Genomic DNA, 18,871 nt, shown 5'->3' on the forward strand with positions numbered 1-18,871 from the left:
AGATAAAAATAGTATTTTGCATAGAGATCTATTAATAATTATTTAAGATATAAATTAAAATTAAAAGTTAAAAATTTTCAGAATTATTAATAGTTTTTTGCAATAAATAGCTTTCGAAATTGCATTTTATCTTTTAGATTCATCTAACTTTCATCCTAGACATATCGAAGATATCGTTCTTCATAATAATAAGAAGTCAAACATTATGGCGCCACAAGGTCAACATCTTTCGAAATAATTACAATAATTATATCTGTGCATTCGCAAAGATTGTAGATATCGGAGAATATGAAAAAGATTGCAATAATAATAACTTACATCACGAAACTGCACCGTGCCCGTTTCTCCAAGCTCGGAAACAGAAAGATAGGCCGCCTCTGGCTGAATGAACAGCTGGCAGAGCGCCATCTGCTCGCTCCTGAACATCGCCCCCATTCTGAAGGCGAGTTACGTTTTGTCCTGCAACAAAAAAAAAAAAAAAGAAATAATTCTTATTATTAAGATATAATGGAAAATTTTGAGACAAGTGGAAAAAGTTGCGTAACAACGAATGATCATTATTTAAAACTTGAGGTAATTTGCATTCGTTCGTGTAGGAAGATTTATATATTAAGATCTAATATTTTACGTCGATTTTTAATGATAATAAAAAATTTAGTCGAAAATTCAATTTGTTTTTCATTTTATTTTGATTTGGATAAATCATCTTTTAAATTTTTTGATACGAAACGTATGAAACGTTTATAAATTCCATAAAAATTGTTAAAAAATATAGAAGAGATATCGTTTAAAACACTGTATCGATATAGAAAATATAATGTCTATCATATAATGTGTAAAAAGTGAAAATTAGAAGAATTGAATAATTTTTAAAAAAAACATGAATGTTAATACGACTAATATAACTAATTATGACCAATTATGACCATACATGCATATACACACACCTATGTATACCTATGTAGAAGTGAGAATTTCTAAAGGTGAACAAATAACCTCCTAATTAAAGTTAAATAAGAGAAAGTTAGTGGTTAGAGCACATTAAATTAAAAAGAAAACATAAATTACACATAACGTTAAATTTATACAAGTTTATATTTTTATGAAGCTATGCATATTGTATAATCACTTTTGTATATAATCAATGTCAAATTAATATAAATATTAATGCTAAATAATTAAAAATCGCTTATGAGTGAAATCTAAGAAATTTTATTCTCAAGAATTCACAACCTGATACTCATTGATAAGAAAAATAATTTATCATTATCTGTCGGTCGTTGTATCAATTTATTCAAATGCAACACCATGCACATCAATTATCATAAATTTTTTTAAACATTTTAATCTTATTTTCTATAGCCAATTTTTCTTTTTTTTTTTTTTTTTTTTTTTTTTACATATTCATACATATTCTCTCTTCACACAGATATCCCAACTATACACATTGCCTCTTCTATTCTTCCATTCTTTCTTGTTTACTTTTTTTCCCACTTTTACGTTTTTAATCCTTTTTATCAATTTACTATTCACGTGATAAAATTCCTTGATTATCCACAATCAAGATTGTTTACGTAAGAGTTATTGACAACATCTTTCAGAACAATAATTTCAAAGTACAACTACGTGACAGATATGAGCATCGACGAAAAGAGAAGAATTTCCACCGATAACGTACGTTTTAATAACGATCAACGAAAAAGATTCTTTAAAATAATAAATTCAAATCCTCCAACTATGAGCTTACGTAAGAATTTGGAATGAAAAAGGAATAAGTATAAAGTTCAAGGCGATCATAATCTTCCTCGCATAATCCAAATCTATTATAACTACGTTCTCATGGTTAATCTCGTTAAATTATTATCAAACACAGGTGTACTCCTTGATTCTGCGTTAGATAATTTCTGCGAGATTTCTCGTTACGATTACAACTTCTACTCCAAATCTTAAATCTTATCAAAACTAATAAATATTGGTATCGAGTTGTAAAAAAATTTTTTAATTAATTTCTTGATAATTTATAAATATGGATGGAACTTTGATAATCTATTGATATAATTTCTATCAATCAATCTGATTGAATCTATTTTGAATTATCATAAAATATGATTGATTACTAGATATCTATCTGTCATGTAAAAAAAAAAAAAAAATAGTTTAAAAGATATTTTGTTAATATAAATATAAATAAGTGAAAAATCTTTTTGCATCGATTAAATTGATCGAAGTAAAACAAGCAAATTTTTGTTGCAATCAAAAATATCTTCGAAAAAGAAGTCCGTAATAAAATTTATTTCAATACCTTATTTTTCATTATATAGGAAATTATCTAACAGCTTATACTATAAGAATTTTACCTTCAAAGTTATTTTTGCATATTTTCTATTATACCGTGTTATATAAAGAACTATTTTTTAAAAAGAAGCTACTTTTTATTATTTTTTTTTTTTTTGAACAACAAATTGTTATACTATATCTATGCTAACAAGTCTCATATCCCTTAAAGATTTGAAAATTTAACGAAATTTAATACATTGTAACAAGATTTGTTTAGATATATATATATATATATATATATATATATATATGTATATAATATACATATCTAATTTAAATTCCTGTCGAAACACTTGTAACAATTTTCCATGAAAAGAATTCCATTCACATAACATCAACAATTTCATTATACGCATCAAACTTATTCATATAGCCGATGCTAATCGAATATTTGTTAATTCTGCAAAATTTAAAAGCGTATAAGAATATTGTTTCAATTGATGCGAGATAAGTCGTAAAATTTAATATGTTGTATTAATGATAATCGAGTTTTTATTATAAATATTATTAGATGAAACGATGAAACGTTCCACAATGAAACGTTGCAACGAAACGTGATCTTATCACGGAACGATAATAATAATGATATCGTGTAACACTTTCATATTCACTTTATAAGATACTTTGTATTTTATGAACAGAGAAATTTAACGATCATTGACAAGAAATCCATATCATAAATGTATATATTACACTAAATACATATTGACTCTTTGAGAAGATTTGAGAATTTAAAATGAAGGAACCAGTATTAATCGTGAATTATTAGATCGAAATTTTATCTAAAATTTTAATTACATATCTATCTTTGCATCAAACTAATAGGAAATTAAATTAAGATTACATTGAGAAACATGTTTTCTCCATTCTTCAATATGGCATAATAAATGGATATCTTAGCGTAAAAAGACGTCTACGACATCTGCCGATGCATCAAATTAATCTTGGCAAACGTTAACAATCAATGACGTTCAATCTAATAATTTTAAAGCAACATTCAAAGTAGTGACGTTGATTTTTTGATGTGACGTACCACTCTGCCGGTAATATGACGTCAATTTCGCGTATCTTGAAATACATAAATAGAAGACACGTGAACTGTTTCGTTCGAGCTATATTTTTTAATGGAATATACTCGATCATTTAACTTCACTCTCTCTATACATAGTGAAAATACAATAATAACATTTACTACTTCCATTTTTTAATATTCTTTGATACACAATTAATAATTCAATCAATGTACGAACGAAGTTAGATAGCTTGTATGATATTAAATTCATTATCATTATTAATCATTAAGTTGGGTTAATAATATTATCCCATAACATTTCCTTCAAAACTCTCAAAATTAAATCGACAAAATTATTTTTATAATACTGTATTTTCATACATATAGACATATCAGTTATATAGTCAGCTAGTTTTAATATCAAAGATACAATTTGGCCCATTTATATCCCCATACTGGTTTCCATAGATAATTCGTGATAATTTTTTCGAGATAAAACTTGACTTTCGAAAAACTGATAATGGAGATAATTAAGTCGTACGATAGTAAGACGTAGCTCGGTGGAACAGAAAATTTGTGGCGGCGTACACTATATATAGGTGTATGCAATCAGCCAGGTAATGCAATCTTATCGAGGAATTCTTTACCGTTTCGTATAAAGGAACCGAGATAGAAGTTAAGTTTGAAGATAAGTAAAAACGTTTCTTAAGTACATACAAATGTCGCATCGATTTACGCGATCTTAAATTATATACAGTCTAGAAATTTAGATTCCTAGCATAATTCCCTTTATCATTTTGCTCAAATACGTATATTAAATTAAATTAACACGAATCTAGTATAATAACTTTGAATTTAATTAACCCTTAAAATAACGAGAGATTTCTAACAGCGGAAACAGTGTCAAAGTTGCAGTGTACGTTGTAAATTTCCTTGACAAGATAAAATTATTCTGAATATTTTTATTTTCCTTATTTTATCTTTGAACACAATCTTGGAATATAAATTAAGAAAAATATATTATGATTCAAATAAGAATATAGCTAGATTTGAAGATTTTTTTTAAAGAGAAGATAATAAATAATTTTTAATTTTATAGAAGGATACTTTGGATACAAGGTGCTTCGATTTCCCCGATTATCAAAGAATAACGATAATAATAAAAACAAAATAGAAACGATTGCTGTTAAACAAATGGGAGGGTAGATTTAGGAGAGACAATTTTGGCGCGAAATTTAAATCAAGATCTAATTCCAAAGTAACCGGAACGGTTACTTTGGAAAAAGAAAAATTCTCGATGATACGCGTATCAGTGCGTGTATCTCCAATAAATTGACAGAGCAAATTGTCTGGTATTAATTGATCGTACATGATAAAATACGTATCTACTACGTATCCGAGTAATTGTTACGAATAATCTGGATCGTATCGGTATTTGCTCGTGATAATAGGAAAAACACCCGACTTTCGTTCGAATTTTCGCAACACAGTAGCTCGCAATATACTTGATAATAAGAGGAAAAAGAAGAACGGTGGAATGAGAGAAAAAAAAGAAAAAAAAAGATAAGAAGGGAAAATGAAAACGGAACGATTACAATGACTATTCTTTTTTCAGATAAGCGCGTACAATCCACGAGCACACAAAGTATAAGGTACTTAAGTTTGCGGCTTCGAGTGCAAATACTTGCAAACGCAATAATACGAATCGTCATCGTCGAAATAACTAAAACCTTCGATTTAATTGTCCGTTTTTCAAATTGTGAATAGAGGAATAGTTTTTTGGAGAAAATTTTAATCTGTTGTGTGAAATAAGCAATAAGATTGAAATGGAAAAAATATATCTCGATTATGTATTCTAAATAATTATTATCTCAAGGCCTGATTATCTTTCATCGAATAATCACCAATCCATGGTCAAGTAATCGCGACCGAGTTATGACTATCTTATTACAAAATATTTGTAATTCAATAGCGATCATCATCGTCATTATCATCGATACGGCCATCGATTTGATAATTTCTTTGAACAAAAAATGAAAAAACAAACGCTCGGGAAGAAGAAATGAAAAAGATGTATATTATCGTGCGTGAAAAGGGAAAAAGAAAAAGAAAAGAAAATAACGACGTTATAAACTTTACTTTGATTTTATTTATTTTCTCAACATCGTAATTTAATATTTTAATTATTGGATGTTAAGAGCGATAATCGTCTCGTTTTTCCATTATCCAATATTAAATATCTTTCAATTTTATCAACGTTCAAATGAAATTCATATTCCTTCTGAATATTGAATATTTTTCGAACTCGTCATCGTTCTTTCCATAACGACCACGATTTAGAATTTAAATTAAACGATTTAATGCACAGTGCAGAGGTAATTTGATACGGGTTTTTTTGATGTTTTTAAAAATTGACGTTACACGTTCCTCCAATGCAACCGTGATACGGCCAACATCGTGGACAGAACGTCGAAAGCTGGGTTTAAAACACGGCGATTGCGTGCTAAAACGTGTTTGACCGTCAATTAGCAGAACGAGCGTACATTTCCTATATAAACTGTGGGAAAGCACCGAGGCTTGAATTCCTCGTGAACGCCGCCCTAACGATCCTACTTAATTCCGAAATTTTTTAACACCTTGTTAGATTTCCTTAGTTTTCGTTTCGTTCATTCACTTCTGGCCTGTGTAATAATTGCTAAGTGTAACATCGAATTTGCGATCGTATTTTTATATTACTACCGAATGAATACTACGAATATAATTAAGATTGATTAAGATTGAAGAACAATAATATTCTTGAATTTTTAATCGAATATATATAAATAATAATCTACTAATTCAATGATGAATACAAATATTTTTTTAATACATTTATACCGTGAAAAAGAAATTTATTCGATAAATAAATTTTTACAATTTTCTAATTTAAGTTGTAATAAAATTGTAAAAGGGAATAATCTTACGACATTACGACGAAGAAATAATTCTTAAAAATATTCCTCTTTATCAAATGGAATAAGAACAAAGAAAGATACTGGTAAAATAATAATAAAAGATTATGCATAACAAACAAACAAAAAAGTATCATGAATCGTAACGCAAGCGCGAAGAAATATAAGAAATTGTACGAAATATGAAACGTCATAAATCCTAATCGTTCTTTAATCGTTCTCGATCATCTTTTTTTCTCATGAAAACTTATCTTAATCTTACGATATGTATTAATAACATCCGATGAAACGCGTGAAAATGGTGAACATGATGAAATTGAACACGGTGAATAATAACTGGATTCAAAACGAACAGCTAGCTTCTTGAACGCGCGTTGAAATTATATTGAAAACCAATTGCTGAAACAAATTTTTCGAAAACGATATTGATATTCACTGTTGCACACAATTATAAATCGCACAAATGCTTGCTATGATGTTCACGTATTACGTAAACGAGAACGTGGAAAAACGGATGCACGAGTTTCTCTATCCGAGATTACTAATTAAACGCTCGTAGAACACGCGCCAAAATATTCCATCATTAAATACCTGCTGCTGTATCACAACTGGGACAAAGCTTCTTTCTTCTTTGAATCAACGTTCGCAATCTTACAGAATGTAAATGTTATTTAACCAACAACTGTCACGTGGTTGAGAGAAAGAGAGAGAGAGAGCAAGTGTCTGGCTAAGTGTACGAGTGAAATTAACTTATTGAAAAGGACCGTGTACCTCTATTAACACGCTGCTCGTGGATTATCAATGGATAACGATCACGTTGCATCACAGGCAGAAAGATATTTTATCGAGACCAAGATATTTTTCGTTCCTTTGTCAAGAGACAACGTGTAAAAGAGGATTAATATAAAAGTTTCAGCTTCTATGTCATTGAGACGTTTTATTCCAACGATTCTTGGCAACTTTCTCGAACGATTCTTAACGATCTTGGAATTCCTTTAACGATATCTATCTATAATTTTCGTAAAAACGAAAAAAAAAAAAAAAAAAAAAAAAAGATTAACATTGCGCGTTTAACACGCTCATAAAAGAACGAGATATTCAATTTTCCTCGAGTAAAAAGCTTGTTAGGTATATATTGACTCACCCTGATGGTGCAGCAGATGTATTCAAAAAAGAAAAGAGAAGAAAAGAAAAGAAAAAGAAAAGGAAGAGTAGAAGAAAGAGAGAGAGAGAGAGGGAGAAAAAAAAGAGAAAAGGAAAACACAAGAGATTTCGATCGATCGAATTTCGACGATCGACGATGGCGATCTCTGTGAGAGAATAGTGAGAGGGTTTTTCGAAAGGGAGGATGGGAGCGGAAAAATAAAATTGGAAGGGAAAGAGGGAGAGAATTACATAACAAAACAGCGATCCAACACGATTCTGCACAATAACCGGACCGACCAGCGCGCACTCATCGACTTACTTTACTGAATCTAATTCAACACTCGACACAAGGTCCCACCTCCGTGTGTTTCGTGTGTGGTGGGGTGGCACGACAAAGGAGCAGGCCTCGTGATGAGTTGTTCATTGTACATAATCGTACACCGTAAAGATACATTTATTCAAATCAATTCGCCGTGTCAGGTATACTAGGTGTATATATATATATATATATATATATATATATATATATATATATCTATAGGAAAAATAGTAGTTGTGATACGTTTAGATCAAACGATAGATCAACGTAAGTAAGTTGATGTATAATGAGTGGCTCTCAGAGAAAAGGAATCACAAAAATTAATGCGAATAATTTGATTATATAAGTTGTTATAAATGTTGGATTTGTTGTATATAATGTTATCTAATTCAAAATTTATAATAAATGAATTGATTTTCTACGTTTATGCGATTATGCTTTCAATGAATCATCATATATTTCTAATAAAATGTTCCTTGGTCATGTTCCATTTCATTTTATTAAATTTTCGAAATTATTTGTATATTAACAACTATAGTTTATAGATTATAAATATTTTTTTGGAATATCGTATCGAATATGTATAATAGAGTTTGTCTGTTTCGATTCATCAGCAAAAATGTTACAATTTTGCAGGAAACGTGATGATCACTTGCTCACTTGAAAATCAATCTCAGTCTGATATTCGTTGCGAAGTTTGGTGAAAAGAGGAACGAAAAAGTTTTGGTAAATTACGCGTGGATACGTTTCGGAGTTGTTATTCGTGTAACTGAAAACGATCACGTAAACTCGAAAAATATTGTTTCGTAAAACGAGAGATTAAGATATATTTAAATTTTTTTTTTCTTCTTTTCCATTCTTGTTTTATAGGTTTGTTTGAAATTCTTTGAATATTTTATAATGAATAATAGATAACATTTGGCAAAATTACATTAATATTTCGTTAAATATTAATTATTATATAAGTATTAATTTTATTGTCATGCTCTTCTTTCATAAAAGAAATTCATCGAAATTTTAAAAATCATATTATTCTAAATGAATAGAACAGAATAGAACAAGATAATTAATTGTAAATTAATATATATATTTGTTTTATTAATTTTTCTAGATAATATACATTGAGGTATACAATCGTATCAAATCAGATTACGATAAAAGGATTAACACGATTACAAAAAAAAAAAAAATTGTACAAAGCAATAAATTCATTTGATTTGTAACGTGATTCACGTTATATAAACCGAAGTAAAAATGACAAATAAAAGAACTTTCGCCAAAAAAAATCTATCTTTTGAATTATTTCTAAAGCTTAGTTATTTGAAATTTCACCATAATTGGTTCAAAAATTATTTTCTTCGAACGAATCTAATATCTAGTATAATATTTAATAGTAGTTAAAATATTTTTATTGAATTAATTTCTAATGTGAAAATATATATTTTACACATCAAAATTAGTTATACAATCGAGTGAAATTGCAAAAGTCTGTTTTGTTTAATATTATGAATTAAGTAAAATAAAAGAGGATCATATTTATATCAGAATTATTATTATTTCTTTTTTTTACTCAATTAATTTTAATTCTGACTTCTAATAAAAAATATAAATCTTCTAATCTAAGGTTTTGCTTCAGATATGATATTCAAGCAAATATGCGATTCACAAACCAAATGGCTCATGAAAAATCTCAAATTAAAGTCATCGTCGTTGAAAGAAAATTTTGCTTCGAATCGAAATTTTACCATGATAAATTCTGAAATTTTGAGTCGTGTATATTTGTAACCGCACAAGAGAAACGAGAAACGATGCACAATGGAGTTGCAAATTGACGAAGAATCGTAAACGCAGGAAGAAGAGATGTTAACGGATGTTATTGAAGATTATGGCCACTTGGCGAACGAGTTTTAACATAATCGAAGTCACGCGGATAATTTCGTTCGTCGAGAAATCACACGACTTCGTGCCGACATTTGAACAAATAAAAAGTAATACTTGGAATAAAGTACGGTATGGGACAGAAAGAAAAGAACGACGAGCTTTGCAATAAATTATCGTCGACTTGTTTGCGTATATCGATCGTGTACGTGTTTTCTACACTGTCAAATTTGTGTCATTTTCTTTTTCTTTTTATTAATCGATTAATCTGAAAAATTTTCTAAAAGAAAATTCGTTCTACGTTAAAATTAATTCTCTTCAAAAAAATTATTTGATTAAACGTGCTATTATTAATTTATCGATGCAGGATATGTTTATTTGTTTTTTACTCTTAAATATAAAGTAAAATATTTTTTGCAGATTTTAAATAAAATGAATTTTTACATGAAAGTTCTGCAACGTCGTTCAAGCTTATCATTTTTCATACGTCGATCGTATATTAAAATAATTCCTCCGTTTGACACCTAACAGCTGCATTTAAACATACATAACCGTACAATGTAACAAAATAGATAGGAGTCTTCTTTGGCTTTAGACGTTACGTACAGATAAGATAACAACTGTTGACAATCTGTGAAAAATTTTTAATTTCGTGTCGAAGTTCTTCAAAAGTAGAAAAAAATTGAACGAATAGAAAAGAAAAATTTATCTTTTTGTTGGAGTTGGAGTAAAATATTTAGTAAAATTGCAATTTCATAATATTATCGTAATTTTATTAAGATAAAATATAAAGACAATGTGTCTGTTACCAGATAAGATAAGATAAGATAATCTTCTTTTAAGTTAATTATACATTTTCTTTCTATTCTAGTTTCTTTTCTCTGTTAAACGATTGTTTAATTTATGTACTAAATGATTATATAAATTTTAGATTTATATAAATTTAAAAATCTGGTAAACGATGTTAATGAAGAAAATGAAATTTTAATCTTACACTCATTCTGTTGCATTTTTATCTTCCTCGCGTGTTGAAAAATTGAAATACATTTGGTACTACTTATTTTTATATGATAAAAGATAAAATTTAAATACAGATAAAAAATCTATAAAATTTAATCAATTTCCTCCTAATAATTAATAATTTACTAATAAATAATTTATTCCACAAAATTTTTTTTATTTTATTTATTTTTAATATAAATAAATTTTTTCTCATATTCTTTTTAAAAATGACTAATTTTAATGCTCTAATAGCATTAGTACATATTACTGATATATCAAATATCTAAAAAAAAGAAATTGAACATCAATGCTGAAGGCATTCAATTATATGTATATTTATTGAAAACTTTGTAGCTCGAGGTTATAAAGAACATAATACTAAGGCCAAAATTTATTCATCTGTGGTTTTTAGGTCATTGTCAGTGATTTGTGGCATAACTTGTTCGTTTAGATATTCTGTGCATTTTCTCCAATTACGAATATTTTATTTACAATTAGATGAAATCTATTATCTATGTAGCCAATTAATAATATAGATATATGTATGTGTATAATATTTTTCGTAAAATAATTACATTTATAATTAATAATTAGAACACATATATTAGAACACAATAAACGTTGAAAAATATTAAAAGAATATATTTGAACATATAATAATGAATAATAATATTTGAAATTTCAATAAAAATAATTAGAAAATAATAAAATAAAATACTTCAGTATACATTTAAATTATTATATTAACATAAGAAATGTTGAGAATATATTTAAATTATATTTCTATAATAATACAAAATATTATTTGTGAAAAGTATATATATAGTGCAAAAATTATATCTTTCTTAAATATAAATATAATATAATTGTGAATTATTATACAATTGAAAAACAAAGAAGAAAAATAAGAAAAAAACAAGGAAAAAGTAAGGAATTAAAAAAAGAACAAAAAATAGTATCAAGGATAATAATATTTCATAAATCTCGTTCTAAGAATGTATTATCTACTTCTATCACAGTGTGTTCAAGGAATTATTTCCACCTTGTAATAAACTACGTTGTACAATTTTTTTTTTTTTTATAGAATTCAATTAATCTTACTTTTATGTAGGTAACTAAATAAAGTAGTAAAAAATTAATTGATAATAATTTTATTATACGATTATAAAAAATAGAAAATATATATATATAGAAAAAAATGATAAATAATGTATATTTATATTGTTAAATTAATATTTTTATAAGAATAAATTTTAATTATTGTATTATTAACATACAATTTAAAACAAAAATGAAAAAAAAAATGTGTTTATGTTTGTATATTTAATTACGTATATTTTAGATCATACTACTACTTTCAAAGCTTCCTAAAAAGGCCGCTAGATGGCAGATTATTCTCGCAATTACAGTTATCAGTTAACGTGATATAAGATCGTTGTAAAGAGTATGTTCTATCCTTGTCTTTGGGGAGCAAAGTATTCAATGATCGTTTAGTGAGAGTACTGTTGCTGAAGCCCATTATTAATTTAAATCCGCATCCTCGTGTTATCACGTGAGATGCAATTTTTGAAGGCCTCTTTACTTTATAAGAGGCTTAACAAGATATATCTCTTATTTTCACAAATAAAATCGTATATTATGTGAAGATAAAATAAAAATATACACAAATTGATATCATTATTTTTTCACCCATTTTTCTATAATCTGATTAAAATTACAAAATTACTCAAATTAATCATTTCAACAAAAAGAAATTCAAATCTTACGAAATTTTTTCATTTTCAAGATAAACAATATTAATAAACAAATGTATATTTGCAATTCAATTAACATAGATTGTTATCTAAATGCTTCTGTAATTACAAATAAGATGATTGGCTAATAATATTCACAATTGAAAATATTCATTCAGATAAGTTTATATATAATTTAACACATATCTACTTTCGTTTTACTATTAATCAATATAAAAGCTATTTCCAGAAAAATTAATTCCATTAGCACAATGTAAATATCAATAAAAATGTCGTGCCTCGAGAGAATATCTTATTTTCTCTTTCCACGAGGACAAAATAAAAAATTAAAAAGAACAACTAGTTAATGAAAAAGACGAAAAAGAACTTCTTAATGTTTCCACTAATAAGATTTTTTTTTCCATCGAATCATCATTTTGATCACGATCTACGATTGCATATTACGATACGTTTGCATATTATCCGTATAAGAGTTAAATATCCATTACTCAAGAATATTGTGTAACGTAACGCTAACTGTTAGAATAGATAAGTAAACGTCAAATGTGGGCCACCAAACCAGTCCTTCGTCTGCGGCTTTTATTTGTAATATCATGTGTGTATTTCATACGTATTCCATGCGTATACAGCGGTTTACATTGAAAATTATCTATCGCTATTATTTCTTTAATTTTATTTACACATTTTGCGAGTTATTCTCAAGTAACTTTATTTTTCGTGTGAATTTGAGAGTAAAAGAGTTGCTCTTAAAAACTATTTTCGCAAGTAGATATTGTGCGAGAGTGAAAATTATTCAACAATCATTTTCAACAATTTCTATTTAAAAATATTAAATATATATATATATATATAATTCTCAAGAAGAATTTTCAAAAGTTTTACCGTAAATGTAAAAATATTCGCATCTTAAAAACAGGATATACTTGTATACATAATTTTATTTCGCTTTAAAAAATTTATTATGATAAAAATTAATTATATTTATTTGTTATTAAGAATAATGTATTTCGACACGTTATCACGTTATAGTTAGATAGAAATGAAAACATAATTAAACTGTAACCTTCCTTCCTACATAATATAACTTCCGTTTTTAGATCGATAGTAATAGTAGAAAACATTGTACAGGTAACAAAATTAGGCACAAAAGAATCGATAAGATTGCAAAGCGGATGTCAAGAGCTAATTACTAATAACGTTTAATCAAGGAAGCTACTAATTAGATTCATCTTCGTAATTATTATATAATAGGTATGATTAAGTATAAATTATCATTTTGCATTATTCATCAATTTTATTTGAAATTATAAACTAGTGAATTTTTAAGATAAAAAGATTAATATACTATTTCAATATATTTAAAGAAATTAGAATTAGAATTTTTATTAATACAATATAGAAGGATATAAACAATATAAAGATAAAAAATGTCATATAAATAAAAAACAATAATTTTATTCAAGAAATCATGAAATAACAATCTCAAGCATTCAAGATATATAAGTTATATTATCTAGAAAGAGTAGTGACATAATTAATTAGGACATATGTCACAGATGTGTGGATCTGTGAAATCATTCTGTGTTGGTAATTTGTTGGATGATGATGAGCCAAGTCTGTCTAAATAACATGCGTCAGACACATCAATCAAAATAATCAACAGAATTTAACCATTTTCAACAATAAAATGAATAATTATGAATTATTTCTCTTCAATTTTCAAATATTTGTTTCAAATCTTTTTTTGTATGATTCTCTTAATTTTTCTATGATTTTTTTTCTAAATTGAATTTTCTGAATTGAAAAATAATATCCTTAGTCAAATAGAAGTTTTCTTTTTTTAAAGAAAATTTTATTTTACAACTATTATATTATCTGACATTTAAACATGAATAAAAAAAAATCTCTTTTTTATTCTACTATAAACATAGTTATATGTCATTCTCTCACTTAACTTCTTCTTCTGGTGTATAATAATGCTACAGTTTAATACTTATTATATAAAATTGCTGCATATGGCGCCAATCAGCTGACGATGTATACAAATCATTCATCAATTTCAACTTGATTTCTAACAAATGTCTTGTACAAAGTTGTGCAATAATGTTTGCTTCTATTTGAAATCATATTTCAATATTGAATGTAAATTTTATCACTTATTTTTATACATAATTTATTGTTATATTATGTTTATTAATTTAAAAATGATTTTAATTTTCTCATTATTAACTAGAATCAAAAAAAACATATATATATATATATATAAATAAAATGAAATAAAAATTCCAAATTACTATTGTATTAAGATAATTGTAACAATAAAGATAACCATAATCCTTATATTTAGTCATTAAGGATTAAATAAAATAAATTTTTTTTATTTTAAAATTTTAATCATAACTAATACTAATAGTTATGATAAATTCTTTTAAAAATAACAACTAGGGAAAAATTATCATTGAACTTATCATTAAAATGTTTTAATAACTCGTGACTATATTATTACTCCTTATCATATATAGTTCACAGAAAGTCTCGAAAGTTTAAATTTATGTCAACTAGAAAGAATTCATTTCGAGGGATTGAATGGAAACCTTGATAATAAAATATGAATGAATGGTCCGAACTAGCACTAAATAATGATTCAAAGTCACGTAACCATCAAATGTGAAAATGTTCAGCTTGGAGAAATTATTAAGCATGAGGAAATGGCACGACAAACGTAGCTAATATTAAATTCTATTTCGTATAAATATTTAAATGATATTTTTATCGATAAGAACTAATAAGCTTCGCTGTAAAATTTAATAAACTTACTTTATTACCGTTCAAAAATTTTGAAATAATTAAATAAAATCTTATAAAAGCCAAATTAGAAATTTCATTTATTTCATAAACACTTGTAATAAATACTTGTTATTAAAAACTTATATGATAATGTTACACTCATTGTCAGATAGCTTCGATTAAGACAACATTAATGCTTGATCCGAAAGTGGAGGCGACTTATAAACGTCAACGTTTATTTCTATCTTCTATGTTTCTAAAATTCAACTATATATTTTTTAATAAAGATGTCTATAAAATATATCAAAGCACTTATGTCTAACAACAATTTTAAATTAATAATATTTCTGTCTATCTAATTATATTTCTTCACGCATACTTTTTCTAATTATCATAATAAAGATTCACTATTCAGTATCATAAATCAAAAGAAACGAAATTTCATTCGTATTTTATCATTATTCAATTTTGAACACGATTTTTATTTTTCAACTCGATATTGTTAGTCGAAACAATCTAGGTATTTCGAAAAACAGTCTCGTTCCTTTGAAAATTGATTTGTACAATAGTCGTAAGACACGTATGCCGAATTCAGCAAGCGTGTCATTGGCGAACAACCTACGCCAACTACTCGCACGAAATACTTAACTAGCAGGAACCTTGGACGGCAATCAGCAGCTGAGTGACTTTAATAATCGCATAGACCATCTGTTCAACTGTAATACACGTCAGAGAATGTTCCGGGACTCTTGTGAAATCCTATCTGCAAAATCTGGAAACACTGTGCTGTATTTGCATTATTCTGAAATTAATTCCTCTTTTTAATTCTTTTTGTGTTCCAACGCGTTCTTTCCAAGGATTGGAAACGTGCAAACTCGTTTTTTTTTTTCTAAAAATGAATGATTTCTCAACTATGTCAAAATTATATTGTCGTAACAAATGAACGGTATTTATTTATAGCAAGAAATATGTCGAAGACATTTCGACGTATTCCAGAGGCCAAAAGAAACACAAAATATATAGGAAAATATCGGTTGAAGTTTATTTATTGATACGTAACATTGGAACGAAAAATCGAAGTTCAAATTTGATGATTTAATTCCATCGTTATGAAATTATTAACATTAACTTTCACAATTATATTTTCACGTTATTTTTCCATTTTAATTATTCCAATAACGAATATTTCTAATAACAAATAATAAATATTTAATTTATAGATTGATAATCCTATACTACGATTTTATCTGAAGAATGTGTGTCTTACATAATGTTGGGGTTTGTAATAATTCCAAAATATTCGCGTACATTTCATCTCTCTTGAAAAAAAAAAAAAAATGTTTAGAAAAAAGTATAGAACCTCGAAATGAGGTTCAACATGCGACGGTACAACATACATTGACCAGAAATGTTTGTAATCTGTTCATACATTGATCATGGATATAAGCAGAATCGGTACTGGAACATCTTATGAAAAATTCCTGAACAGTGCGCAAGCAGAGGCAAACAATTATGGAATTTTTCACTCAACATTCATAGATACTCGTTTAAATATGTAGGAAGTAAATTTTAAAACTTAAAGAACGTTTAAACAAAATTTTGTTACCCAGATCAACTGTATATTTTACTTAATCCGACTATAAATAAAAGCTTTAGAGGAAACGAGACAAAATCTTTAATTTGAAAAATGATTGTGGATGAAGTCAAATAAAAGTCTTTCTAAAATCTACTTTGAATTATTCATACGTTATTCTTTAAAAAAAAAAAAATAAAAATAAAAATAAAACTTGGAAATTTATAATAAAATTCTCTAATTAAATACATATTACATTCTATATATTATAGGCTATATTTATATGACGAAAATATTCCAACACTTTTTAATTTAATCAACGAAATATAATTAGTTAATATAAAAAGTCTCTAAACGAATTTTAATCTAATAGAATAACGCAATAAATAAAATTGCTAGATTAAAAAGAAAAGAAGAGAGGATTGAATATAAATTTTCCTTGCATTACGTAGAAGTAGCTCCACGTGCAATTGAAAACACATGACAAAGAATGATGGACGAAGCATGGGAAAAAGGAGGTCAATTAAAATATATTGCCTCCCAACGACATGATCTACCATCTTATGTATTTAACGATACTTTGAGCTGACGATAATCGGTGCACACGTGACGATTTGCATAATGGCCACGAGAGTATCAGCGAATTAAACGCAATCAATGTGAAGAAATGGGAGCGAACGGATCGAGGGATAGATTTTTCAAGGATTGACACATCAGTTATAAAGAAGAAATGATCTTTTCGAAAAGGAATGAGTTCGTTATTTGTAAGTGGCGTGTATAAACCTTTGTACCGCGTCGACGGATTTATATTCGTGTTTCACAAGACGAGAAGGAGAACGATTGTGACCACAAATAAACTTCACATATAATCGTATAATATAATATATTCGTATCGGTGTAAGGATCCTTTTCATTTGTTTTTGTATTTTATGCTCTCGCTTGTCTCTTCAGATGTACTTGTCTCTTGAGCTGTTAGTATATTAGGAGACGCCTTTGGAGAATCGAATTTCTAAAAGCTTCGAAACAAAAGATAAAAGTTGGTAATGTAAAAATATTGGTTGAGACTAAATAAATAAGTCTAGTTACGAGGAATTTTTAATTTGCGTTATACGCGCGATACGAAACGGTCGTTAAAATTATAAGAATTAATTTTAAGATCGTGATGTAAATAAATTTATATTATTTAATATATTTAGTTTATAGTACTACTATTAATTAATAACTTTTTAATTATCATATCATTTTATACGTTTATAATGTAATCTTATGCCTCTAATCTTATCAATCTATGTAATTATCTATATATCTATTTTAAAAAAAATTATCTTTAACAAATAAATTTTAAATATTAAATAAAATATTTTCTTTCGCAAGAATAATTTCTTCTTGTACGAAACATTTAAAAAATTAATTCCTTGATGTTTATGGACTTACTTACAGTGGCAAATTTCATTTGTTTATTTTCTTGTCTTATAATTAAATTAAAAAGTTAGAACACGTTTTTAATCAGCTTTCAAGCTTTTGTAACACGTTTTTTTTTCATAAACAAAGAAGATATAAAACGTGAACAAAACCGTGGAACGGAAGTTCATGAATATTCATGGTCATGAAAGAAAGAAAAAAACGGGGGAAAAGTATCGATAAATAGACTGTATACCGCATTACAGGGCATCGAACTTTTACTTTCAATTGAATGTTGCACATATATGTTGCAACTACTTTCCAGTAGACCGACTACGATACAATATATCGATTCGACAAATACCGATATAAATATCGACGTATTTAAAATATGGTTATTGTAAAAAAAAAAAAAAAAGAAAAAAATAAGAAACATTATAACGTGTTTTACAAAATTTTTCTAAATAACTTTTGAACAAAAAAAGATATTTTTTAATAAGAAAAATCGATCTATCATGAAAAGAATACAGAATACACGATAAAATATATCACACAATTTTTATATCAAATATTATATCAATTATCACGTTAGAAAAAAAAACCTAGCAATTAAATAAGTAACGCACGACATGTATTGCGTAACGTGTTAACATGGAATGAATAATATGAGCCATTCAGCCGAGTTTAGAAAATGACAAAAACTCGCGTGTT

At 26.9% G+C, this 18,871-nt stretch overlaps 1 protein-coding gene and 1 non-coding gene across 8 annotated transcripts in view; one reads left to right on the forward strand and one right to left on the reverse strand.

Annotated features, from left to right (window-relative positions):
* Nucleotides 1-18,871, reverse strand: part of Vha100-2 (V-type ATPase subunit a family protein Vha100-2) — a 37,079-nt gene that overhangs the window by 8,861 nt on the left and 9,347 nt on the right. For 4 of the 7 annotated variants that reach the window (XM_086910045.1, XM_086910041.1, XM_086910047.1 and 1 more), the window contains one exon: nt 319-459. In XM_086910045.1, coding sequence (XP_086766171.1) covers nt 319-435 — 117 coding nt within the window. In that variant the 5' untranslated portion in view covers nt 436-459. Of the gene's footprint in view, nt 1-318; nt 460-6,891; nt 6,913-7,444; nt 7,772-18,871 lie in introns of those variants that run through there. The other 3 variants (XM_086910046.1, XM_086910042.1, XM_086910044.1) reach the window with 2 other exon arrangements.
* LOC116414269 (U4atac minor spliceosomal RNA) lies at nt 12,096-12,219 on the forward strand. The gene has a single exon (XR_004224753.1). It is a non-coding gene; the product is annotated as a U4atac minor spliceosomal RNA (small nuclear RNA).

Source organism: Apis florea, unplaced genomic scaffold (genome assembly GCF_048593485.1).
Source record: "Apis florea isolate Af1SG1 unplaced genomic scaffold, ASM4859348v1 contig_3170_pilon, whole genome shotgun sequence".
Classification (NCBI taxonomy): Eukaryota; Metazoa; Arthropoda; class Insecta; order Hymenoptera; family Apidae; genus Apis; species Apis florea.